At 43.3% G+C, this 27,375-nt stretch overlaps 4 protein-coding genes across 4 annotated transcripts; 2 read left to right on the top strand and 2 right to left on the bottom strand.

Annotated features, from left to right (window-relative positions):
- Positions 1-74: 74 nt before the first annotated feature.
- Positions 75-3,760, top strand: LOC108117151 (glutamate receptor ionotropic, kainate 2). The gene is given in 13 exon segments (XM_017229411.2): positions 75-165; positions 388-605; positions 668-1,057; positions 1,119-1,282; positions 1,346-1,576; positions 1,635-1,838; positions 1,893-1,977; positions 2,035-2,311; positions 2,366-2,567; positions 2,625-2,850; positions 2,908-3,050; positions 3,052-3,171; positions 3,226-3,760. Coding segments are annotated over 13 exon segments (2,451 nt in total). The 5' UTR covers positions 75-124; the 3' UTR covers positions 3,376-3,760.
- LOC108117148 (leucine-rich repeat serine/threonine-protein kinase 1) lies at positions 3,642-12,054 on the bottom strand. Its single transcript, XM_017229406.2, is given in 12 exon segments — positions 3,642-4,197; positions 4,256-4,688; positions 4,748-5,448; positions 5,450-5,581; positions 5,640-6,167; positions 6,227-7,306; positions 7,364-7,736; positions 7,827-8,312; positions 8,371-10,251; positions 10,311-11,570; positions 11,632-11,791; positions 11,862-12,054. Coding segments are annotated over 12 exon segments (7,362 nt in total). The 5' UTR covers positions 11,968-12,054; the 3' UTR covers positions 3,642-3,975.
- Positions 12,055-13,598: 1,544 nt separating this feature from the next.
- Positions 13,599-19,884, top strand: LOC108117161 (phosphatidylinositol 4,5-bisphosphate 3-kinase catalytic subunit delta isoform). Its single transcript, XM_017229434.2, has 8 exons — positions 13,599-13,773; positions 14,598-16,566; positions 16,628-16,834; positions 17,148-17,735; positions 17,798-18,104; positions 18,161-18,331; positions 18,387-18,506; positions 18,564-19,884. Exons 2-8 carry the CDS (start codon positions 14,810-14,812, stop codon positions 18,690-18,692), a joined length of 3,279 nt encoding a protein of 1,092 aa, XP_017084923.1. The 5' UTR covers positions 13,599-13,773; positions 14,598-14,809; the 3' UTR covers positions 18,693-19,884.
- A 1,363-nt stretch (positions 19,885-21,247) lies between these two features.
- On the bottom strand, positions 21,248-26,844 carry LOC108117162 (protein hairless). The gene is given in 6 exon segments (XM_041818973.1): positions 21,248-22,116; positions 22,301-23,128; positions 23,131-23,854; positions 24,074-24,825; positions 25,293-25,466; positions 25,539-26,844. Coding segments are annotated over 6 exon segments (3,147 nt in total). The 5' UTR covers positions 26,179-26,844; the 3' UTR covers positions 21,248-22,087.
- Between the last annotated feature and the right edge of the window lie 531 nt (positions 26,845-27,375).

The raw sequence follows: 27,375 nt of genomic DNA, 5'->3' as shown, positions 1-27,375 counted from the left end.
TCAGGCCTGCTCACCGACCAGAACACGGAGCAAATGAACATTGTCTTTGACCATGCCATCGAAGTGGCTAACGAGGAAGTGGGTACCACCTTGACATCGCTGAAGGAAGAGGTTAACTACGGGGATGCGTATCAAAGCTATGGCAGATTGTGCAGGATGCTGGAGGTAAGTCGAAACTATAAAGATTGTTTTATCTACATATGTGTTTCGAGTAAAGTCTTAAGTAGAAAGTAGAGTACAACTACTTGTTCAGCACTTTCTTCTCAAAAGAGACATCAAAACATACGGAATGATGTATTAAACTATTTAATACACTAAGTTAATGAGCTCTTTATATACAATCTTAATGTAAACATCGCAATTTTCATTATTTTTATTACTATTTAGACTGGGAATCGCCGGGGTCTTTGGACCCTCATCTCGGCACACTGCCGTCCACCTGATGTCCATATGCGATGCCATGGATATACCCCACATCTACTCCTACATGAGCGAGTACGCGGAAGGCTTTAATCTGCATCCTCACCCGGCGGATTTGGCCAAAGCCCTGTATAGCCTTATCACGGAGTTTAACTGGTCACGCTTCATTTTCCTCTACGAGTCGGGTGAGCTGCTATTTGTTGGCAACATAAATAGGATTCTTTTATAATTCCCATATCGCCTACAGCTGATTACCTGAACATTTTGAATGAGCTAACCACCTTGTTCGGGATGAATGGACCCGTGGTCACGGTATTGCGATACGACATGCAACTGAATGGCAATTACAAACAAGTCCTCCGGCGAGTGCGAAAATCCGTGGATAACCGAATTGTGGTTGTAGGCTCCAGCGAAACGATGCCAGAGTTCTTGAACCAAGCTCAACAAGTGGGCATTATCAACGAGGACTACAAATACATTATTGGCAACCTGGACTTTCATTCTTTTGATTTAGAGGAGAACAAGTACAGTGAAGCCAATATAACTGGACTGCGATTGTTTTCGCCTGAGAAGATGGCCGTAAAAGAGTTGCTCATGAAATTAGGCTACCCCACCGACCAGGATGAGTTTCGAAATGGTAAAAACATAAATTAAAATACAATTTCTTTTTATACATATTGTTTTACACTTTCTTTAAGGTTCCTGTCCTATTACCGTGGAAATGGCCCTGACATACGATGCTGTTCAGTTGTTCGCACAGACCCTCAAGAATCTTCCATTTAAGCCAGTCCCCCAGAATTGCTCGCAGAGAACGGAAAGTGTCCGGGATGATGGTTCCTCTTTCAAAAATTACATGAGAACGGTGAATGGAATAAAAACGTCTCTTAGAAAATAACTATTCTTACAGTTCTTTTGACTATTTCAGCTCCGTCTTACAGATCACCTGCTAACGGGACCAATATACTTTGAGGGAAACGTACGTAAGGGCTACCATCTGGATGTAATCGAGCTGCAGCCCTCGGGGATTGTGAAGGTTGGAACCTGGGACGAGCAGAGGGAGTACAGACCTCAGCGTCTGGCACCAACCACAGCCCAATTCGATAACGTCGACAATTCACTGGCCAATAAGACCTTCATTATCTTACTTTCGGTACCGGTAGGTGGCACTGCAATTCAAACTACTTGAACAATATGCTATCAGAAGGGAATTACAGAACAAACCTTATGCCCAACTGGTGGAGACTTACAAGCAACTTGAGGGCAATAGTCAATATGAGGGCTATGGTGTGGATCTGATAAAAGAGCTGGCGGATAAGCTGGGCTTTAATTATACATTTGTAAACGGTGGTAATGAATATGGATCTTATAACAAAACCTCCAATATATCTACTGGCATGTTGAGGGAAATCATGATTGGGGTAGGAGAGGTTCATAGCTTTTGAACAACGGATAGATAAACATTTTTCTTCCAGCGAGCAGACTTGGCCGTCACAGATTTGACCATTACCTCGGAACGCGAAGAAGCCGTAGACTTTACCATTCCCTTTATGAATCTAGGCATGTGTTAAATTTTTCCTCTTGACTTAAACTTGATAATAGGATAATTCTTTCCAGGCATTGCCATTCTCTATTTGAAGCCACAAAAAGCCACCCCAGAGCTTTTTACCTTTATGGATCCGTTTTCCGAAGAGGTCTGGTGGTTTCTGGGCTTTTCTTTTATGGGTGTCTCACTGAGTTTCTTCATATTGGGTCGTCTCTCGCCAAGCGAATGGGATAACCCGTATCCATGTATCGAAGAGCCAGAGGAGCTAGAAAATCAATTTACCATAGGCAACTCCATTTGGTTTACCACTGGTGCTCTGCTTCAGCAGGGTTCCGAAATCGGGCCCAAGTATAAATAATAATCCAAATTAAGCGATTTCTATATGTCTCTTTACTTTGACAGAGCCTTATCGACTCGAACTGTGGCCACGTTTTGGTGGTTTTTTACCCTCATTGTGGTCTCCTCTTACACCGCCAACTTGGCCGCCTTCTTGACCATCGAAAAGCCACAGAGTTTGATCAACAGCGTTGACGATTTGGCCGATAACAAAGATGGTGTGGTTTACGGTGCAAAGAAATTTGGATCTACCAGGAACTTTTTTATAGTATTTGCCAAGTCTATATTTTCTATTATGTAAATATTAATATTTTATACTCTTTAGACATCTGAGGACGAAAGGTATAAGAAGATGAATAAATTCATGACCGATAACCCCCAACATCTCACCTCTGACAATATGGAAGGAGTACAACGCGTAAAAACACACACTCATTATGCCTTCCTGATGGAATCCACATCCATTGAGTATAATACCAAGCGAGAATGCAATCTAAAAAAGATTGGCGATGCATTGGACGAGAAGGGCTATGGAATAGCCATGAGAAAGAGTAATTTAAGAATTTACATAAAGTTTCTTTTAAACATTCGATTTCGATGTTCTTTAGATTGGCCACATCGAGATAAGTTCAACAATGCACTGCTGGAACTTCAGGAGCAGGGAGTGCTGGAGAAGATGAAGAATAAGTGGTGGAATGAGGTGGGCACTGGAATTTGTGCCACGAAAGAGGATGCTCCAGATGCCACGCCGTTTGGACATGAACAACTTGGAGGGTGTATTCTTTGTACTCCTTGTCGGAAGTTGCTGCGCCCTGTTTTACGGGATTATAAGTTGGGTCTTGTTTGTGATGAAGAAAGCTCATCATTATCGAGTGGGTTTACAGCTTCCTAACGATAATCAACTTTTAATGTCTATTACTTTTAAGGTTCCACTGCGCGACGCTCTTAAGGAGGAGTTTCAATTCGTTATCGATATTAATAACTATGTGCGGGTGCTAAAAAACTCCGCTTCCATTTACTCCCGCAGCCGTCAGTCCTCAATGTCTGTAGCTTCTGTAGTCCAAGAATCACAATAATCGCAAAATTTTTTTAATGGTGGTGATGACCTTCTTTGGACATGCTTCCAAATAGCTAAGTAATGTATGCAAAGCATTACTTTACAAACAAAAATCCATCACTATCAAACGAAAATTTAAATTTTATTTTGATAGAACTTTAAAGTTTCTAGATGTTAGACGGAATGTTACTGCCAAATCGTAATAAAAAATTCCTTAACAAAAAATACACATAATTTAAAAGGCATTGAATTTCCCTATTATTTCAATAAATAGCTCCTTAAAAATTGCGACTTTTATCGAATCAATATTACTTTTTATTCAGCTCTACTGGAAATGTCAAGAATGCAGAATACAATAAATAATTATAAATAAATAAAGAAGTGAAAAAAACATTAATTAACAAACTAAATAAAAAGCTTTTATAAATGAGATATAAAAACACTAAATGTTTTTACTTTTGATCAATAAACCACCCAAAAATAAAATATACTGATTCTATTTGGCTGTCACAAAATCTTTCCAAGCAACTATTCCTCACATCTAGCACCTTTCTTAACAATTGCGTGTGTGTTAGTGTATTATTAAAAACGTCAACAAATACTTCGAATGAGATCGAATTTAGGTCCAGTGCTTGGCCCGCCACAGCAGGCAGTGGATGTGATTGTCCACATCCGCCGGTGGCACGGATTTGGCTGCACCATGTGTGGGTGTATTGACGGCAGAGCACATGCTGGATGTTTCTGCGGAGTCCACATAGCGTGAGATCAAAGATCGATACCGCCTACCGATCGTCGCGATCAGGGGCACCTTGTCATTAGAAAGCGTTATTATGGATTTTATCTATAGGAGAATCAGAGAAATTAGTATATAAAAAAGAAAATAGAGATATCTATCTTACTTCATTTTCATACGGTCGGAAAACGCTGATAGGCCGCAGAGTGTGCAACTCAGCCACAATTAAGCAACCCCAAGTAGTTCCAATATACAGTTCCGTATCGTGAGCTGCCAGCGCTGAGATCTGACACTTTATCAGGTTTACATGTTCATCAATCGCTATACTTTGCAAGGATTCAGAGCAAGGCAGTAGCTTTGAACAGTCCAGCTTGTTTTCAATTCGTTTGGAAACCACTCCCCATTGATACACCATACAGCCAGGATACAAGCAACTGAAGACATGACTATCATTGCTGCACATGCGGGCCACTTTGACGTCCTCGATTAGATTTGGTTCCTCACTATGACACAGGGCCTGATGACCAGACACTCCGGTCTCGTTTAATGGGAATACATTTATCTTTCCAGCTATTTCACCGCACCACAATTCGTAAGTTCTACAGAAAGAAAGTATTAACTAACGCTAGTCCCATGGATTATATATTTTTAAACTTACCCATCAACAAAAACGGAGCAAGCGGCGTGCAAAACAAAACCAGAACAAATCTCCGTGAGCACAAAGGAACCCTCGGCAAAGGCGCAATTGCTGGGAACTTGCGTGGCGTCCACAAGGAACACCCGACCATTGTGTGTGCCCACGGCTACGCGAGCTATCCTTTCCATGTAGACTAGACTGATCACAGCAGACTTAATGGCCGGATCGAGCATATATGAAAATAAGTGAGCATAGCTGGATGTGAGGTAAGCATGCAGGTTGCCAGAAACATCACCCATCCAGATAGCGTCGCCCACCAGGCAGCAGCACAGCATGTTCACCTTGGGCGAACGTTGAGCGGAACGGGCTCGTGATTGGGCACCGTTTTCGGGTGTCTTAGGTGGAGCTACCTGTGGCTGAGGAGAACAACTAATGCTGTTACACTGCAGCAGATTTCCCGATGGAGTGCAGTCCAAAATGTCGATACGGGAGCCGAATGACGGAAGCCACAGCTCTAGGCCACACCGTTCCTCGTCACCAAGGCCGACCATAGACTGAAATACGCCGCAAACAATCTTCTCGCTATGCGGCATGGCAACCACATCCAACAGATGAATGCACTCTGGAGCACTAAGTATAGATACGATCTGACTAGCTGTGGGTCTACGGCGCGGCTGTTCGTGCCAACACAGGACCATGAGATCCAAACAGCAAGTTGGGAAACTGGGTCTCCCTTTGAGTCAAAGCCGGGCGACTGCCCTCCAAAATACACTCTTTAATGGACTCATGTCCCTCGAAGGGTTGTCGTAAACTAATATTCTCATATATGAACATGCCAAAGGAGAAACAGTCCACCTTAAATTAAAAAGTCCTTCAAGAAATAGTAATAAAGATTAACGAATTTATTACTCACCTTCTCAGTATATTCCTCCTCTCCGTTGTAGCGTATGATCTCGGGGGCCATGAAACCCTCCGTACCGCCAAATCCCTTGGCTCCGCTGGGAGCTGTCTGCCTACTGATACCATAGTCTGCAATTTTAATGTGCACATGATTTCGGGGGCTGTCATCGGTATGTGGCTGTGGTAGCTCCCAAACCAGGACATTTTCTGACTTCAGATCACGGTAAATAATTCTTCTGCGATGCAGATACTCTATTGCCCGAGCCGCCTGAAGTACTAGAGTCTGAAAAGTATGCGGACCCATGTGTGCGCCACTGCGTCGGTACTGCCGTAGCAGAGCGTCCAGACCACCTAGAGGCGCCAGTTCCAGAACCAAAGCTAATGGCTTTATGCAAATTCCCACTAAAGGCACAATGTTGGGATGCTTGAGGGTTAGAAGTACCGCCAATTCCTGGCGAGCAGTGCAGTAGGCCTTACAAGAGTGCTGCAGTGGATCCCGGTCCCATTTGCCCAAAGCCACCTTGAAGGCCATCAAAGCACTCTAAAAGTTAATAAATTACAATAAGTGCTGTAGATTATTTTTAAATGTGTTGTGCTCACCTCCTTGGCCCGAGCTCCGGGAGGTACTGGTTGAAGCATTTTCATCGCTACCGCCTTAAACGATCTAGCACCCCTTATCTTGCAATTTGCTTTGAAGACGAATCCAAAAGCTCCTCGACCAAGCAGCGATCCCTTTATGATGCACTCGCTTGGAATAGTGTGCTTATCGGGTATATCGGCAAATATAACATCTGGAGCTAACTGAGCCATAGACTGTTCAAGGTGTACAGGGCAGCTGATTTTGCTTTGATTGTACACGGACAATATGCACTCTTCAATCATCCACGCGTAGCAAACGTTTGAGTTATCAGGCAGGTAATAACCAGGATGTCCGTCCACTGAAGTGTTGCGCGAAGAACCGGCGGAATCGGGACCCACGCCCGAGTCTGCATCCGATCCAGCCCCCAAAGAATCCTCTGATCGACGCTCTCTCCTTGCCGTGGCATTCAAATACGCCGAGAATACGTTTAAAGCACCATCTTCACCAGGATCACCTACACCGTGCAGGAAGTAGGCTCCAGCTCCACGTCTACTACTTCGACTTGGTCTATTGCATCCCATTGGGGGTAGCTCCCGATCTGCCGGTTCGTTGCTGTGCTGCAACTGCAGCTTCCAAAGACAGCGGGGACACAACACCAAACGAGTGATTAGGAAACGGCCCTCCGATGTGTGCACAAACCGTGTTCCCAGCGAAGGATACCAGTCTTCTAAAAGCAAATCAATGTGATCCACTGCCAAAGCCAAAAGCTTTGCCACCTGGGACATATGCGGCTGAAGCTCGGCCAGCAACTGACGTTCCCGGTCGTCCACTTCCTGGGATATATTTACTTCGTGAAGTGGAAAATAAACTTCCAGAATGCTAGAAGAGCTCAGATTCACATCGCTCCAGATGCCATCTAATTTCAGCTTAAAACGGTTGCCATTTGTGCGGAAAGGTTGCGTTCGTTCAGTGTTTTGAAAGGGCACTTCCCAGATCTTGAATATTAAGATTGGTCCGTAGTAAAGAGCTAAACCTGTTTGCCACAAATTCCACTGGGTGTCCTGCTCCAACGAAGTGCGTATATCAAAGTCCACATATTTCTACAAATATCAATTTAAGTGAATAATTTATATTATAAGACAACGTTTTCTACTTACATCTTGGGAAGGCACATAAGCACCACGGATTGCCTCGATTATCTGCTCATCAGCCAGAATCCGCGTGATTAGTCTCGACCAGAACCCGGAAGGGAAATAAGTCATCAAAAGAATACGCCGTAAACCCTGACTAGCCGTAGAAGAAGATGGTGAAGTCAGAGATGATCTCTGCTCATAAATCAAACTATTAAGATTCACTTCCTGCGAGACGGAGCAACCCAAACTGCGACCGCGGGAACGTTGAGAGAGCTTTACTGTACTTCCAGTGTTGGGTGTAGCTGATTCTTGCAATGGCAGCAGTGAAGGAATTAGTAGCGTTCTAGAGTCCCATGTTAATGCCACCTCAAACTTGTTCAATAAGCTGACAATGTAGCTAAATGTAAACAAAAAAGATTATAAGGAAGTCTTCATCACTATAGAGTATTTAACAAAATTAAATAATAAAGATCGAGTTAGGACCAACCTCCGGTTTCCATTCCCTTGAAGCTGAACGCTTCGAAACAACAGTTGGAGATCATCCAATTTCATTACACCCGTGGGAGCAAATGGATTGATCTCCCGCACTGTGACCACATGGGCCAGCATGTCGCAAAGCCATTGTGGATCGAGAAAGTAATAGTCCCTCAGCGTGGAATCATCGTAGTGCAACAGAACTCCATTTTCGTGACACCATGTGGTGGCCTGCTGTAGTTCAGCGGCATCCCGAAAGCTCTTGTAGTTGTGGAGTCGCATTTGTTCGGTGACCAAGCGTCTGTATTGCTCACCATCAAGGACGGGATCTCGGCCAGCCTGTCGCAGATTACAGGCAATCACATTAACAATATCTTCCAGGGCAATGTAACTGGCAGGGATCTTCTGCAGTAGCATCGGCTCCTTAGAACCAGGCGATCGCAGTTGCATGGCCGTATCGTAAATGATGTTGGCCAATAAATGAATATTGTGTAGCGTTCTAAGATAAAGAAAAATGTACCTACATTTTGATCAATAAAATAACACGCAACACTTACCGACAACTTATTTCGATAGAGTCAATTACGCGAGGCAGCCCAATTTTTTCCGCATCAGGAATAGCGATGAACTTTTCACGTATCAGTTGCTGCAGTTGCTCTGCTTTCTGCGGAGAGATAGATTCTCCGACCGCATCAAAGTGTGTACCGACAATGATTACAGGAGAGTTGGGAGCTCTTGCTTGAATGTTTCCCAGCCACTGTAGCAACTCAGCGAGTCCTTTGTGGCCATCGCTAATGCGCCACAGCACCAGATACAGACTACGCTTGGACAAGAAGTACTGGTGAGTGGCATAGTACTCCTTCTGGCCGCCAAAATCCCAAGTTCGAAACACCACCGGGCCATGAGAACCGGGTGATCGCTTTCGCTTTTCACAAAGCCAAGTTCCAATGTCGACGCCTACCGTGGATATATTGGCGCTGGAGGCTGATGAATGACGATGCGATCGAGATGTGCTGCGTGCATGGCCCATTCGCTTGGCCCAATGATTCTCACTAGCGCGAGATCGGTGGGAACTGGAACTGGAACCTGAGCCTGCTCCCTGCCGAAGCAAATCTAGCAGTGTACTCTTACCGATTCCAGCCACCCCCACTACCATAAGCTTCATCCGTGCATAAGGCTGGGCATCCTCGTAGATAGACTTAAGGTATCCCACGATATCCATCGTCTTGTGCTTCTTGCTCTCGATCATAGATCGTAGTGGTTCCTGCAGAAGGCAACCACGCGTGTTAAGATTCCAAAGCCGCGAGAGAAGACCCAAATGCGGCGGCAGCTCAGTAATATTCACGTTGCCACTAATATTTAACACAGATAGACTGCTTAGTTCGTGTAACGAGGCGGGAATCTCTTTCAGACAATTGTTAGTCATATCCAGCATAGACAGGTTGGGAAATATAACCTTTGAACGGTTAACACCCACTACACTCCAATCGGCGTCCTCGCTTTCATTAAACAACGTTGTGGCGTCGTCAGTTGACAACTGGATGCGGGTGAGTAGGTTGTCCGCCAATATCAAAGTACGTAACGACTCTAAGCGTAAGTGTCGCCTATGTCTGCAAACACTCTTCAACACCGAGGCACGGAAAGATGTGGCGGAGGAGGAGCTACCCTTTGAGGAAGACGTCTTGTAAGCCTGCTCTTCCTCGCGACCCTCCGGCAGCTGGACACAACTATAGCAAAGTAGGTGCGGATCCGATTCGGTAATTCGTGGCAAACTCGGCCAACATGAAATCTCATTGTGGCTTAGATCTAACTGTTTTAGCGTCGCCGGATAACTAGTTACATGCCCCATGGAACGCAGACTATTGTACGACATATTTAGCCTGGTTAAATTGACCGCCAAACAGGGCAGAGCAGCAGGTATACTGGTAAAAAGGTTATTTGCTATATTCAGGCTACTTAGCTGGGAGGAGCCCACACCAGGTGTTTTTCCATCGCCGAAATCCGTTTCATGCTGCCACTTCATATCATTGTCTGTTATCTCCAACGTAGCCGACCAGAGATTCCGATGGGTAAGCCTCTGCTGCGTCACATTACGTGGTTTATTTGACGGGGACTCCTCGAATGTCTGCAGCTGGAGTTTGTCCAGGCTCAGCAATGAACTGCTCGTCTGCATTGGCGGCACAGGAAGATCCCGTAATAGGTTAAAGGCTACATTTAGTTCTCGCAACTTGGGCGCCCGCCACAGATCAAATGGAAGCTGTTGAAGCTTATTGTTTGAGACATCCAGAATAGATAGGGCGGGAAGGTGAAAGATTGCGGCCGGTAGTGCTGTCAACTGATTGTCCTGCAGGAAAAGCTCATCCAGAACGGGACAACCATATGACTTGCCCATTGGTGAAGGCAAATCAGTGATCTTGTTTTGAGCCACATTCAGATATCTGAAAATACAATATTATTTTTATACAAATTAATGTGTTTTCTTTTAAATTTTACTCACTTTAGGCTAACCAAATGAAACAATTCCTGCGGAATGGCCGTTAGGATATTATGCGAGAAATCAATTCGCGTGATTGCAGTCAAAGCAACTTCGTTAAGTCGGGGATGTGACTGCAGTTTTGGATTCAGCAGCAAAACTCCACTGACCATCCAAGGAATCCTCACCACTGACAATTGAACGCTGGAACCCAAGCTGTGCCAGTCGATAATGGTCGGTACGTTGGGAAACATGGCGCTGTAAGATATGTTGCTAGTGGACGGCAAAAACACGTTCACCTCCACCGGTGTGGGAAGGCCCTTTTTATTGATTTTATAGTCAGAGTCCGGATGGACACGTCGTGCCAAAAGGCGGCTCAAGATGGCTTCGTCGCCGCCAGTAATGGCCATCCCGATGGCCGTACCATTGTCGTCGCGAGCTCCGTGTCTCAGCAAAATATCCAACATGGCCAGGGATCTTTGTTTGCAGGCCTCTGCAATAGGAACATTGCTTAGCCCGTATATTTCCTCACAACACTTCGGGTCGTTGTGATCTTCAACTGGTCTGGCCACAATATTCGGATTTGCTCCGTGCTGCAGCAGAGCCTGCACAACGTCTAGGTGACCACCCCGAACTGCCGCTAATAAAGCAGTTTCCCTCGCCGCTCCACACAGCAGATTAACGTTGATGGGACATCTTTGACATTCAGTAGACTCTTGGGAAGCCTGCTCATCGAGACCTTCCGACTCGCCAGATATGTGCAGCTTGGACATGATGGCCTGGATGCCAAACGAAATGCGTTTTCTGGTAGGTGTGATAGGGGTGCTCACTGAGCTGGCCGAATCACCCAATGTGCGCCTGCATTGGAGTTGCCACTTAAGAAGAACCCCTACCAATTGCTTATTGCCTAAGATGCTGGCTATATACAAACTGGTCTGACCCGTCACATCGTGAGCGTTTGCGTCAAAGGGAAGTCGCCATTCCCACTGGCCTTCCTCGTCGCGATATGTCTGATAGAGGTAGTCGGGATAGCAGTAGCTAATAAGGAGCTCCAAAAGCTTGATGTGTCCGTTAATGCAGGCGGCATGCAGAGGCAGCCAACGCTCGACAGTCGGTTGTTGAATAAGTTCTGGAAAGCGATCCAGCATCAACCGAGCGATTCCCAAATGACCACTGTGAACAGCGCCGTATAAGGGTGAGTACTTGGTGACGGCATGGGAACGACCGTCCGCTCCAGCATCCAAAAGCCTCTGAGTGATGCTTTCGTAACCACACTGGCACGCTCTAAAGATTATCTTCATAAGATTGGCCCAAAAAATAAAATAAAAAAAATTAAGTTCCTCACATGAAAAGTAGAGTATTCGCTCCTGAAGGTGCCATATTGACTATAATCTGTCGCTCGGCTCCCAGGGCCGCCAGCAGGACCCGTACAGTCCTCTCATCTCCAGAGCTTACTGCCGTTCTTAGTTCTCCGTGTTTGATCTGACGCACTTCCTCCCGGGCATCTGTGAACGAGAGGTTGTCCTTTTGTTAAACATATGTGGGCCAACACCCTTGGGCTTCTTCAATTCCCACCCCGTATTGAGGATGCCTCAATGACCTCATCCACGAAATAATCGCAGGCTTCTAAAGCGGTTTCAGTTCCGGGTTTGGGTTGTTCCATGCTGAATTTCCAAGACATTATATAACCCAAATCGGCGCGACAGAGTCCCAAAAATTAATTCGCATCGGAGAAGAGAACCGAACGCGGCGCTGGCAAAAACTGAACTGAACTGGGGAAAATCGATGGCCTGCGAGCTACACGGGCCACGTTTTTGTGGTCATTGATCCAGGCCGGATTTAGACGCACTGCGCAAGACTAGACCGAAGAAGCACAGCAACTGTTGCACGTGGTCAAGGACTGGCATTGGATGCGCGAAGTTTGTTTTGTTTTGTTTGTTTTCGAGTGGGTGTCGAATGGCTCAATGATTACAGCGCACCAGTTGCATTTGGGGGAGGTGGCGTTTTAAAAAATCATTTTGCGCGCCCTCTTCTATGGCACATGGATCACCCTGTGTACATATGAACTGGTGTTGTTGAAAAACCAATAACAACTGGTTGGGGAATTAATTGCACCACTTAAGCTATTTGCATATGTCATCTTTTAATGTTTAATTGTCCTTTGGCCAGATTAAATTGCTCAAAGCTAACATTTATAAGTATAATTATATTATTTTTAAAAGGGTTAATCTTACCTTCATCGGAGTCGCTCATTGCTTTGTTCTATCTTCTTCACAAGATCCTCAACGCGTTTACCTCCCGCACATTATTACTCAATGGTTTGAAAAAAGTTATCTTTTTAAAGCACATTTATTTAGTCTCATCTAGTTATTTTTGTATATTTTGCGAAATTTTCACTTTGTTTACCTTTTTGAAGTGTTACCAGAAATGGCAAGCAGTATGACTGCTCACTGTTAACTGAAATATACGATAAATATATATGACAAACTAAATACGATAGTTACAGTTAACAGCACGATATGCGCTGTTAGAAATATGATTTCGGAGTTAATGTAAACAAAATAAATATAGGATATTATGTATTATCATAATGGAGTGAAGTTGATCCACTGAATGCATTTTTCTAGCGCCTTTTCATTAGGCTGCTAGCTATAGGTCAAATATAAAAATAACTTTTACAGAGAAATTAATTTTTTGTTTCAGTATTTCTAAAACTAGCTCAACAGCAAGAACTCTTCTTAATAATTTTAAAAATTGCGACTGATTTAAAATATATATAAAATCAGGAAGGAAGGAATAGAAACACTTAATATATAATAAATTTTTTATTATATTTCGGTCGACTTGAAAGAAATCCCTAATTTATAGAAAATCTGAAATTGAAAAGTAGTAGGCTTCATCGAGCGGTATGTATTGGTTAACAAGTATCTTAAATAATTTCGTTTTAAAAGCCACATACTAACATTCATTAACATTCATACTGGATCCCCTTAATTTTTGTACTCTTCTGATATTTGCATGAGGATAGATTTTTTCAAAGTTTTGTAAATAAATACAAAACAGTAGGGCTGGACTAGTTTCAAAAATTTTTCTCGTGATTAGTGAGTGATTTAAATCACTGTTTCTGGTATTTTTTACAGGTAGCAATCTTTGGTTTTTAAAATGTATTACTTAAACAAATTCTAAGGAAAATATAAAGGTACCTACTTTATAATATATTTACATTGATAGTAGTATGTCAAGATTTTAACAACAATCGATATTAGCACTATCGATATTACGAACATGGTACCCCTGTCGCTTACAGCAGTCACCCTGTGAATTTTAACATACGCTTAACAGCACGTAACTCAACAATACAAATAAAAACAATTAATATTCTTTAATCAAACTCCAGTTTGTTACAACTGCACCGTGTATGTGATCGACAAAAGAAGTGCGGTATGGCCGATGGTGGCCAAAAGTGGATGCCGGTACCAGAAAACAAGTATGGAGCATCAACTACGCAGCTCACACCCAAAAAAATGCGATAAAGGCGAGGGTTCCCCAAAATGGAGATGAAAAACAAAAACAAACGGGACAGACCAAAATCAAAGTGTGATAAATATGTAGTTTTTCACTTCGTGGACTTTTCAACATTTTCCTACCTAGTTGCAATTTTCATATTTGTGGCATAGCGACTTAGAGATGAGACATCGGTGCCGCGTAACTTTTACCATACCCTTTCCGCAGGTTCAACTCCATTTGTTCGATTATGGAATTTGACCCATCGCCTTTTGAAATGCCTTTTAAAGTTTTCGATATTCCACAACAAAACCTTATTATCAACTATATCTTTAATTATGTTCTTACACATGTTCATTTTAATAATAAAACTGATTTTAACCTTAGTCAAAATAATGTTAGGGAATTGAAAGGTCGCCGTGGCTCACCCTGAATTCTTGTTTTTGTTTTCAAGTTGACCCCTCCCACCCCCCACCCACCAACTTATGACTGTGTGATTCATACTAAATATAAAGTCAGCGTTTTTGTTTTAATTAACAAGAACTACAGATTTAAAGGCAGTTTCTTTCTAATTTAGTCTCCATGGTCACAGTGGGATTATCCCATGTTGTGAAAGCATAACCGCCTGCGCCCAGTTTAAAGATGGGTCTGTATAGGTCTTTGGGGGAAGCTAGAGGGTCACCTTCTTATCAACGGGTGGGCGTTTGAATTTAGTAATTTCCGTAGTAAGACTCCAAAACAATTATCGGTTTATCACCATATGTTTCCCTTCAAGTAACCCGGCGCCACCTTCTGATTTATTCACAGAGAGATTGGCGAGCTGATTTAAATGGAAAACTTTGAAAACAACAATCTGTTGATAACGAAAAATGCGAAATGCCAACTAACAACTGGATGCCAAGTCAGAAAGTGTAACAGTAAGTTGAAAGTAACCACAACAAAGCCCCAATAGTAGGAGCTGGTGATACTCCTGATTCGAGGCACCAGTTCAGGGATCGGGGAATCGAAAACTGATAGCCATGAACCACGCTGGCATTGCCATGATGGACAATCGTTCTCAGGCCTACGTGGTCCATCAGCCAATGTTTGAGCTACCGCTAGAGGAAATGGTACCTCTCTGTAGGCGCTTCTCAGTCGACCTGTGGAAAAACGAACCGCTGGAGTGGGTGGAGCTGATCTGCTTTCTGCCCAATGGATTCCTGCTGGGGCTAACTGTCAGTCCATCCACCACCATTCAGGTGATCAAGGCGGAGATGGTTAACCAGGCCAAGCAAATGCCGTTAAGCGAGGTGATCAAAAAGGCCTGTGAGTACCAGGTCTATGGCATCTCAACCTTTAATATTGAGCCCTACACAGACGAAACAAAGCGACTCAGCGAGGTGCAACCCTACTTTGGACTGCTCATCCTGGGCGATCGCACCGACGCCACTAGCTTTAGCAGCGACTATGAGCTGACCAAGATGGTCAGCGGTATGATCGGCAACTCTTTTGACCACCATCGAACGCAAGGGACGCCCGAGATTGATGACTTCCGGCTATACATGACGCAGATCTGTGACAATATTGAAGTGGAACGCTCCGTCTACACATGGCAGCAGCGTCTGCTTTACGAGCACCCACTCCGGCTGGCCAACTCGACAAAGATGCCCGACCTAATACGGGACCGGCATCCGACCAGGACCTTCCTCATCGTGGTAAAGAACGAGAACGACCAGAGCACCTTTACGTTGTCGGTGAACGAGCAGGACACACCCCTTTCTCTCACAGAAAGCACCCTTCAGAAAATGAACCGGTCGCAGATGAAGATGAACGATCGGACGTCCGAATACATACTCAAGGTGAGCGGTCGCGACGAGTACTTGCTCGGCGACTATCCGTTGATCCAGTTCCTGTACATCCAAGAGACACTCTCCGACTCAGCGGTGCCAAATGTGGTGCTACAGTCAGTGTACCGTATAGAGTCGTACATCAACCACCACAACGAACAGGCCTTGGTACCAAAGCGACAAGCACCGAAGAAACAACCAGCCCTGCTGTCTAAGACGCCTTCGTCAATGTGGGATATGGGCAACTACTTCCAGCTAACACTACACAGCATCTCTAATGTGAACTATGACAAGGCGCGCGCCTTCAAAGTGGGCGTCCATGTCGGCCTATTCCACGGCGAGCAAAAGTTGTGCTCCCACAAAATGGCTGACACTCCCAGCAATTTTGACACGTTCTCTTTTAACGACCTGGTGATTAGCTTCGATATACAGATGCGCAACCTGCCACGGATGACACGACTCTGCATTGTGATTTTCGAGGTGACCAATATGTCGCGGTCAAAGAAATCGTCAAATAACAAGGACAGCACTCTCAAGGACCCTTCCTACAACAAGAATCCGCTTGCCTGGGTCAACACTACACTGTTCGATTACAAGGACATGCTGCGCACCGGTCGGCAGACGTTATACACTTGGACGTATGCAGACGACATCCAGTCAGACGAAGTGTTCCATCCGCTGGGCACCATCGAACCCAACCCGCGCAAGGAGGAGTGTGCCCTTGTGGAACTGACATTCCTCAGCGGCGGAACAGGAAGCGTGCGCTACCCCAGCGAGGAGGTAGTATTGCAGTACGCTGCAGATCGGGCACAGGCCAATCGCCAGCAACAGCTGACATTAGAGCCGGAAAAGCCGATTAAAGAACTAAGAGACCTCGTGGCTAACTACGCGGGACTGGACAAAATTTACGAAATGGTTGATCAGGACCGTAATGCCATTTGGGACCGCAAGTGAGTATATAAAATATACAAAACAACTCTTGATTTACTTACCGATTTAAATTTTTTGCAGAAACGACATCATGCGCGAGCTTCCTGAAGAGCTACCCATCCTGCTTCATTGTGTCTATTGGAAGGATCGTGACGACGTAGCAGACATATGGTACCTTCTCAATCAATGGCCTCTAATTTCTATAGAACGCTCTTTGGAGCTTCTCGACTATGCGTATCCAGATCCGGCCGTAAGACGTTTTGCTATCCGGTGCTTACACTCTCTCAAGTAAGATACAGTACTAAACAAATTATTTTCTGTTTTGTTGTGTTGCATATTTAGTGATTATCTATTTTAGATATCACTATATCTTAAACCTTTATATTCGTCAGTCTTCCATAAAAAATCTACGAAATTAAGTGAAATCAGCTTTTAGGTATTTTGGATTTTAAAAACAAAAATTACATTATGATAAATATTTAAAAAGTTTAAAAGTAGTTTCGTTTTCATACGAGTATGTAAAGCTTTAATGTAAAGTAGTTTCGTTTTCATACGAGTATGTAAAGCTTTAATGTAAATCAATCGTTTTTTTGCCCCATAGGGACGAAGACCTGCTTCTTTATCTTCTTCAGTTGGTTCAAGCGATTAAGCACGAATCGTACCTTGAAAGCGATTTAGTAGTATTTCTGCTGGAGCGTGCTCTGCGCAACCAACGCATCGGCCACTACTTCTTCTGGCATCTGCGCTCCGAGATGCAGACGCCGTCTATGCAGACACGGTTCGGTCTTCTTCTAGAAGTGTACCTCAAGGGCTGCAAACATCACGTGGCGCCACTCCGCAAACAGCTGCATGTGCTGGAGAAGCTGAAACAGGGATCTCTGATCGCCAAGAAGGGTAGCAAGGAGAAGGTAAAGGCCCTGCTGCAGGACTTTCTCCGGGACCAGCGCAACTTGGGCGTCTTTCAGAACATTCAGAATCCATTGAATCCCAGCTTCCGGTGCAGCGGCCTAACTCCAGATAGGTGCAAGGTAATGGACAGCAAGATGCGACCACTATGGGTAGTGTTCGAGAACGCGGACACGAATTCCAACGATGTTCACATAATTTTCAAGAACGGTGACGATCTGCGACAGGACATGCTTACGTTACAAATGCTGCGAGTGATGGACCAGCTGTGGAAACGCGATGGGTAAGCAAACTTGCATCAAAAGTATACAGAAATGAACTTATGAAATTGTAACTTCTTGTTAGTATGGACTTCCGCATGAACATTTACAACTGCATCAGCATGGAGCAACGCCTCGGCATGATCGAGGTGGTACGGCACGCCGAAACCATCGCGAACATACAGAAAGAGAAGGGCATGTTCTCGGCCACGTCGCCATTCAAGAAGGGCTCTCTCCTCAGTTGGCTCAAGGAGCACAACAAGCCCCCTGACAAGCTAAACAAGGCTATCAACGAGTTCACGCTAAGCTGTGCTGGCTACTGTGTTGCCACCTATGTGCTCGGTGTGGCCGATCGCCACTCAGACAATATAATGGTGAAAAGAAATGGACAGGTAAGTGTAAAGCCACACTTGAGAAGAATTAATTCACAGTGTCAATTTGTTTTTAGCTTTTTCACATCGATTTTGGCCACATCCTAGGCCACTTTAAGGAAAAGTTTGGAGTGAGACGGGAACGAGTGCCCTTTGTGTTGACCCACGATTTCGTATATGTGATCAATAAGGGCTTTAATGACCGCGAGTCAAAAGAGTTTTGTCATTTTCAGGAATTGTGCGAACGCGTATGTTTATCTAAAAGTAACATTATGCCAAAAATAACATTTTATACGTTTGCAGGCCTTTTTAGTTTTACGCAAACACGGATGCCTTATTTTATCGCTGTTTTCAATGATGATTTCAACGGGACTGCCAGAACTGTCCTCTGAAAAGGATTTAAACTACCTACGTGAAACCTTAGTATGTTACAGTACAATTGTTAAGAAACGCTTATAATATCGCAATATTTTGTTACAGGTGCTGGACTACACGGAGGAGAAAGCACGCGAACATTTTCGAGCGAAATTTAGCGAAGCTTTGGCCAACTCCTGGAAGACATCCCTTAACTGGGCATCGCACAATTTCTCCAAAAACAATAAGCAGTAAACAAGACAAGTAGGACAAACAAAGTTTCAAAAACATATTTCATCACCCAAACAAACAAACCCACTCTGCAAGTCCAAAATGGGTCCACACGCGAACATTTCCGAGCGAAATTCAGCGAAGCTTTGGGCAACTCCTGGACGATTTCCCTTGTCTGGGCATCATACAATTTCACCAAAAACAAAAGCAGTAATCAAGACAATTACATTAACATCAAAAGATTGGCAAAACGATCGATTCGTAAACAACTTTAATCACACAATCAATTAAACCCGTTCACCAAGTCCAAGATGGATCATCACGCAAACATTTCCGAGCGAAATTCAGCGAAGCTTTGGCCAAGTCCTGGAAGATTTCCCTTAATTAGCATTAAACAATTTCTCCAAAAGCAAACAAGCAGTAAACAAGACAAGTGCACAGACATCAAAAGATTGGCAACACGACCGTTTCGAAAGCAACTTTTATTACCCAAACAATCAAACCTAATCACCAAGTCAAAAATGGATCCACATTTCTTTTCAGCATGCCTTTCTGAGCCTATGCAATAGGCATAGTACAATTTTGTAACCAATTCATAAAGTTCAAAACTATGTGTTCACTATGTTAGGCCGAAATAAAGCCAATCGACACGACCCCAACCCACTCACAAGCATCCCCTTAACCCATAGCTGATAATGCCGTTCCCACAAGTGCTCCAATATACTTTACTGTTAATTTGTACATTTACGTGTTTACCCATTCTTGTATTTCCTACCATTAATCGACCCTCATTCAGTGACCCTTGGACCCTGGAATTTGTTGTCTATTATTCATTTGTTGTTTACACACCCCCCGCACATGCACACTCTCGCATGGAAGTGCAAAAAATTGTATCCTATTATGCTATTAAGTTAAGAGACATTAACTCAATAAGTTTAAATTTAACGATTTTCTATCCCTACATATTATGATTAATTGTATACCATGAATTGTTTGCTTCTGTACCAGCAAAAAATCAACATTTTCATGTTTCCCGGTTTCATTTTATAATGTTCTCTAATATTTGTAACGTATTTTGTAAATCGCTTGATAACTACACTTAAATGAAACAACTGATATATTTAAACAAACGAATGTATACAATTTAATCGAAACAAAAAAATATAGATACATAATGTGCTTCTACGATTACGATAGACTGCATTCGTCTCAATAATTCACGTGTTTTTCATGGGAAAATCGGAATCAAGGACAAATGGCAAAGGACTGAGCACCTCTATTATCCCCAAATAGAGCAAAAGTTATGTAGATTAGTTTTCATACATTTAGTATAAGTTTTTATTGACATCAAGTTTTCAATTTCAGTATATATATACCTATATAAAATATATTTCTTTAAAATTAGTTTTGTTTTCGTTACTTTACACACATTTCAACATCACGAGATGCAGTATTTTGAAACCCTTTGCTTTGCTTACTTTATATATTTCACTTTTTGCCAACATTTATTTCGGGTTTTCGCACATTGTTCGACAATGCACATAGTACATGTGTATTTTAACAAATAGCAACTCTAAACTAAACACTTCGATTCAATAAAACAAAAACGTCGTACACAGTACCGTTGTAAAGGTAAAAATAAAATAATAGTCCCTAGACGCCTAGCTAACTAACTAACTATTCAGTAGATAGTAAAAACCGTATGGAATTTGAATGGAAATTTTATTTATATTCGTTTAGGTTAGCTTTTTCGTAACGTTTACTGAAAAGGTTAGCCAAACTTCTCTTGCTTAAATATTTTGTTTGACTGGTTTTTGTGTGGTGTTTTTAAAATTAAACAATATTAATATTTTGTCCATCACACTATTTCGGCCAGTGAGTAAAATTTTAAGCAAGTTTTAATCGGACTTGTGCAAACTTTTATTGACCTTAAATGGAATCCTTTTGTTTTTTATTCTGCGTAGTCAGATACAAAATATACAGTATTTTGTTAAAATCCGTTATAAAAATAGTTATTTTAAATATATATTGGTTATAGGTTTAATTTGTTGTTGTGTAAAAATACTGTATTTACAATTACAACTATTTACTTACACATTATTATATACCAGTAAATATAAATAGTCATTTTGATTTATATAAATAATTTAGAAAATATGAGAAACCGCGTTTTGTTTTTTGTCTTTTTTCTTTAGGAATATGTTTTTTATTTGTATCAGTTTCAGTTGTACGAATTCCGGCTTAAAATTGTCTGTTTAGGATCTTTTCGCTTTCCATTGTTTTGTAAATATTTTGTATATGTGAATTTTTGTACATTCTCATTTCTTTTTGATTGGACAGCAAAGACACTTAAATCGCCCTAGGTAAAGTTATACAACCTCTTAGATATTGAAAACAATTGTAAGATATAAATTTAAATCCGTGAAGGACTTAAATTTAAACTTCACAATATAATTAGAATGACGTTATATAAAAGAAATGGTATTACTTAGAGTCAATCAATGAGTTTAAAAATTTTAAACTCATTAAATTACTCTAGAAAATACAATTAAGAGTTTTAAATTTTAGCATTTTTGAAATTATTTAGAATGAGTTACCAAAATGAATTCGAAAATGGAAACCTTATTTAAAAAAAATTAGCTTTGTATATAATCTACCTAGAACAAATTCATGTCTTTTGCTTTTTGGACCACGATATTTAGGACATCTTAAGTTGTCACCAAAGAACATCTGTAAATGTTTGCATGTTTATAGTTTTTTTCTAGTAAATTTTTTTTCTGTTTTACATATTAATTTTTGTATCCCTAGTTTTACTTTCATCTTTAAAGGCACAAGCATTTTATAAAAATCTGTTCTTGTAGTTTTGTTAAATATACCTTAAAAGGTTATATGCTGCGATCCGTAACTAAGTTGTTTTTCTTTTTTTTTTTTAAAAAAAAATTCAGGTTCAGTCTGTTTCAAGGAAATGTTTTGATGAAAAAAACGTAACTCTTTTTTGAGATTCTTCAAGACTTGCATTTTATACATCCTATAGAAAAATGTTTCTTTTTTAATTATGATTATTAGTATTTCTTTTCATAAGTCGGCATAGAATAAAATTCCGTTGCATATTTAATATGTTTGTCGAAGATTCCATTTCTCAACTGATTGTATAAAAAGTTCTGGAACGGTTTAAAAAACATAGTTGAGTTTTTTCCACATAGTTTTTCTTCTCTTTTCGTTTGCATTATTTAAATGTTCGGCCTTAATTGAGAACCTATAGTTAGGCTTAGGCTAAAACAGTTATGATAAATCTAAACTAGCAGCGAGCTTATGAAATAATATTACGTGTAGTTGAATGTCGTCTTAAGCGCTACTAGTGCGAAAATGTACTTAACTGGTTGGCCCAGAAACTGGGGCAGCTGGGGCGTGTGTATGTCTCAGTGCTTTGACAGATTCAGTGGTAAGTCTGAGGGAGAGAAAGAATTCGTATTCAAATGATGATCTTTGTGCATTAAAGCAAAGTTAGTACTACAACTAAGTTGATTACTGAATGAAAAATGAAATAAAAAACATGATCAATAAGACTTTTTTTAATTTCTGGTTCAAAATGATATTCATATTATAAAAATTCACACTGATTGGTTGCTCACCTGAACTTTGTTCATTCCTTAGGCTACTAGTATGAAACATTGCGGAGGAGCTAGCGCCGGAAGTGGCCGCCGAGGAGGAGGCGCTCGAGCTGCTCGGCGAAGTGGAGGCGGTACGATGACTGGACGCTGCAGACATTTGGTCGGTACTACTATCAGTCAGTTTTGGCGTAGCCAGGTGAGCGGGCGAATGGTGGGTGGTCAGAGCAGCCGGATGCGGATGCTGGTGCGGATGGGCCAAGTGCGGATGCGTGTGAGGATTGGGAGCTGGCTGTCCAAAGGCGACGGCAGCTGCTGCAGCCGCCACAGCAGCCGCTCCCACTCCGTTGTAAGAAAACGCGTGATAGGGCGATTGCGGAGACAGTCGGGCAGCAGCAGCTGCAGCAGCGGCGGCCGCCGAGTTGCTGGCTTGTGGATGTGGCGGCAGCAAGGGTGAAGCTCCTGCCTGATAGTGGTGCATCCACAACGGACTGTGTCTCAACGCAGCCAGTGTGGATATGTACGGGTGGTATAGCGAAGGCGACACCACCGAGGGAATGTAGGCGGCTGCGGCTGCTGCTGCAGCCGCTGCTGCAGCTGCACTGCTGCTCGACGTTACCGGAGCGGATGTTGGACTACCGCCCGATCCATTGCCATTCACCTGAGGCGGTGGCGGATACATGTAATAGTGTAGCGGCGAACTGCGTTGCAGGTGCGGCTGCTGCTGGATGTGTCGCCGGTCCGGTGGCGAGGCACTTCGATCGCCGGGCGAGGGACAGCTGCTGCTGCTGGCCGACGGTGAGGCGAACTCTCTTCGGATCGATGCAGTCTTTTTGGGCACAGTACGGGGGTCGTGGCCGGCGATGCTGGCGAAGAGCGCGGCGGTGACAGGTCCTGCGATGCTGAGCTCGTTGTGGAAGGACGACCTGCTCCCGCATAGGGATCCCTGTAGAAGGAGTGACCATAGTCCACGGGTGATCCTGCCGAGTACGGAGGGGACCGTTTCTTTGTACCAGCATGCGAGGGCGATTTCCCGCCGCCCCCATTGCTTCCGCTCACGTCCGGAGATTTAGGCGAAGTGAGCACCGATCGTGGAAAGCCCGAGGAGCTCGGCTGATACAAGGAGTGGTGTGGGTGGTGCACATTGCTAATAATAGCCGCCGGATGATCGCCGCTCTTCTTACTGGAGGAGGATGATGAGCTACCGCTACTACTGCTTCCACCTAACAGCGAGTGAATGCTGTAGGAGCTGTTCAGTCGCGTTGGCTGTGCCGACACTGCCGCTGGTGAAGTGTTTGAAGAACTGGAACCGGGACTGGGACTTGGCTTGCCTTGTGGTGGGGCCAGATTCATCGGCGACGCCTTCCCAGCCGAAGACGAAGTAGAAGAAGCCTTTGCACGGCTACGTTTTCCACCCGCCCCACCACTGCTGCCTCCGCCGCTGCCGTTGTTGACGCATCCATTGTCCTCCAGCGACACTTTCTCGAATTCACGCAGAATTCTTTTCCTGGGCGACACATGCTGGTGGTGGTACTCGACTAGACGACTCGCTGCTGATGCCGACGATGGCGGAGATACCTTTAATGAGATGTTCAAGTGGTTAATCAATGCATGTTTCTTTACAGACCAGGATCTAGCTTCCCTCAAAATTATTATATTGCGTCTAAGTGAAACAAAATCCTAAATTATAGAGATGTGCACTTCAAGAACATTCATTTGAGCATTTAAAAAAGATTAAAAATAAAACATTTTCGAAAAAACTTAAAAAAAAAAAGGAACAAATTCAAAATAAATCACCTTGTGCGTCAAGGAGTGACCTAGACTGGCAATGGCTGCGCCACCAATGCGCTCTGCTGACGCCGAAGTCGTCGTGGAGACAGCTGGTGTCTTTGACATTTGCTCTAGGCGCGCTGGTACGCCGTCGATTAGTTTCTGGATGATGCTGCTGAGCTTGGCCCTTGGTTTCGGTTTTGGTTTCCCAATTGTCGTCTTGAGGTCGCCGTTTAAGTCACCGTTTACAGGATTCGTGATTTTAGGTAACGCTGTCATGGCTTCCTCGTCATCGCTCGTATTCATCTTCTCCACAGTCTCCACTTTTGGTTGTGCATCCACCTTAAGATCGGCCGATGCATCTTGTGACTCACAGTCATCCTTAACCTCTTTTTGGGGCTTCTTCTCGGGCTCCTCAGTAACTTCCTCTTCTCTGATCGTGTCCGGTTTTTCAGTTTTAATCTCATTTGTGGGTGTGTCTGCCTCAGCGCTATCTTCGCCGGCATCGGCAGCTTCCGCCTTAAGAGTATCGTCGCCATTTTCAGCCTTTATTGTCGTTGCGAAAATAGGCTGCTGCTCCTCACTAGTAGTTAGTGGTTCATGGGGCCGCCGTCGTTTGCGAGCGGCTGTTTGAAGAGCAGCTTGGCCCAGCGTACTGTTCCTGGGACGGTGATAAAAGAGCGATAGCTCTTTGGATATGCCTCGCCTCGGACGGGACTGTTTCCAGGGCTGATCTCGCTGCCAGGGCGAAGACTGTATCGAGCTGTTGTCGTCTGAAACTGTAAAGAAAATAGGGTTATTATTTAAAGAAACCTAAGAAATCAATAATCCCATATTAGGTAGGTCATTATTAATTTGTTTTAGAGTTGAACCGAACCGAACCGGTTGAAATTAAATCATGCTAAAATCTCAATTTTTCATATGTTTTAGGAAATTAATATAAATAGAATATGGATTGTAAGTGCTCCCTAAAGTTTCAGGAATTACGTTCCTATAAAAATACAGTCTAATGATTTGTACGCTACCGAAGTTGGACTTTATCCTATACGTGTCTTTTGAACCATTGGGGCAAGAAAGCACACCTATTCTATTTTAAATCGTTTAAAAGCTTCGATAGCATGATTTTAGGAATCCATCTTACTCAATCTTATCTTAAGTAAAAAAGGGAGAACCACAAATGTATTCCCAATTGGGATCGTTATTTTAAAAGGGTAGTTCCGTGGAAAATTTGACATGTTTTACGTACAGCTCAGCGATGTAGAATTCTCGTTCTTTGGATACGCTGTGGTCACCGCCGACGTCGGGGTCACAGTGGCCGAGGTGGCCGCCGATGGAGGGCGAAAGGTCTTGCGCGTGACCGAGACCCAACCGCTTTTATCTCCATCCTTGGATCGTGCCAGTTCCAATATGAATTTACCATCTGCACGGGAGAATATAAACGGTTATTCTTTAATATTTCGGTTCATCCATATAAATAAATCAAGAAACTTGCCTTTGAAGAACTGCAAACGGCCGCCGTAGCCGCCCCAGCTGTTATTGCCGTGCGTCGATATTGGAGTCCTGCCCATATCAAAGCTGCTGCCGGAGTTAATGACCTTGCCGATCTTCACTGTTCCCGCTGCTGCTGCTGCAGTTGTGGGCAGTGAGCCAGTGGCTGCTCCGCCCAAGGAACTGTAGTCCAGGACGCCGCCCAGGACATCAATAGTGGGCTTTGACGCAGTAGCTCCAACGATGGTGGCTGCAACTGCGGCTGATGCAGCCATGATGCTACTACTTTTGGGCGTCTTGGCATGCGGCAAAAAGCCATTTGAGGGTGTGGAGCTGCAGGATGAGGGCGTTGGCGTTGACGTGGGCGTGGTCGTCCTGCTTAAATCATTGGGCAGGGGCGGTGGCAAAGGGGAAAGCTGCTGCTCTCCGCCGTTCAGGCCATTTTTCAGTAGAAACTTGGCGGCCGCCTCTGCAATTACGCTACTTGTGTTGTTGTTGTTGCTGCTGCTGCTGCTACTGCTCTCGTTGCCGTTATTGTTGGTGTTGTTGCTACTGCTACTTGCTGCACTGTTGTTATTGCTGTTATTGTTGTTGCTGGATTTACTGCTGTTACTGTTAATGTTACTTTTATGCTCATCGGTCATTGTTGTCTGTTGCACTCTGTTACGCTTGTGACGTCATTTAGACAGGGCCTTCAATAGAAAACATTCGTTTACATCGGAGATTTAGCGCAATTTCTCATTTTTAAAACGCATTGAATGGACAATTTAAATACCATATATTTCATTGTTTTTGTTGTAAATTCCTCGCGCAGAGTTCGCGGCCGGAAAAAACGGCGCCGACGGCGTCGCCAAGCAAAATATGCCAGCTCGGCACGGCGTTAGGAGCGTCTAGCACCATTTTCATGTTTTGGGGCACCGTGCCATATTATTATTGCACACACATATTCTTATTGCATTTTGGCCACTTGTCCAACCCTCTGGTCGGTATTAACACAATTTCACAGGCACACACGGTGGGGCTTTTTAATGCGTGTTTTTTTGGGCCCAAATGTTAAGCGGAGGCAGCGCACAAAGAGAGCACAAAACGAAGTGCGGACAAGGTGGAGATAAAATGGAAAAAACGTTCTCCAATTACCGTCAGTTAATGTATCGATAGCCAATCTGTATGGTAAAGCGCTGGGCGATGAACCGAGGGCGCCCGGGTGGGGTCAGCGGCAATTCGTAGTAGCTTTACTTCCAACCAATAAACTAATAAATAAATTTAAAAATTATCAACCAAAAACGCAGCTCGCTGCGCACTGTGTGACCGTCAACTGAGAACGAAAAAATCTTCAGCGCCAGTCAGCATGCTAACTAATAGCCGGTATTCACTGTCGTATGTTTCCACATACTAAATAACAGTGATTCCACTGAAAGTTTACATTATACTGCTTACGCACAACCGTTCATTAAACAATACACTGTGGGAAACCGGGCCAGACAATGTGAAATGAATTTTTCATTTTTAAATTTTAATATTTTTTGAAAACCAATCCATTGCTAATTGTTTGATGGTATTTGGGTTTTGAAATAAATTTAAAGTTTTCGATTCTGTCAAAACTTTTGATAATTGGCATAAGTTTTAAAATCTAAACATAAACTTAATTATAATACGTAGTCACTGGAAATTATTTAAGTTTAGAAATATTCAAAAAGCTAGTAATTCAATGTCTGAAAAGGTAAAATTAAACTTTTTGTATTCCAAATACAGGAATTTCTAAATTTTGAATGAGAAGTTACATTTTAATGATAATATAAAATTGAAAAACTTTTCTTCGTGGTAGAATAAAATGTTTATTA

This window comes from Drosophila eugracilis, unplaced genomic scaffold (assembly GCF_018153835.1).
Source record: "Drosophila eugracilis isolate 14026-0451.02 unplaced genomic scaffold, ASM1815383v1 contig_440, whole genome shotgun sequence".
Lineage (NCBI taxonomy): Eukaryota > Metazoa > Arthropoda > Insecta > Diptera > Drosophilidae > Drosophila > Drosophila eugracilis.
Note: the sequence above shows the minus strand (reverse complement) of the source record. Positions and strands in the feature narration are given on the sequence as shown.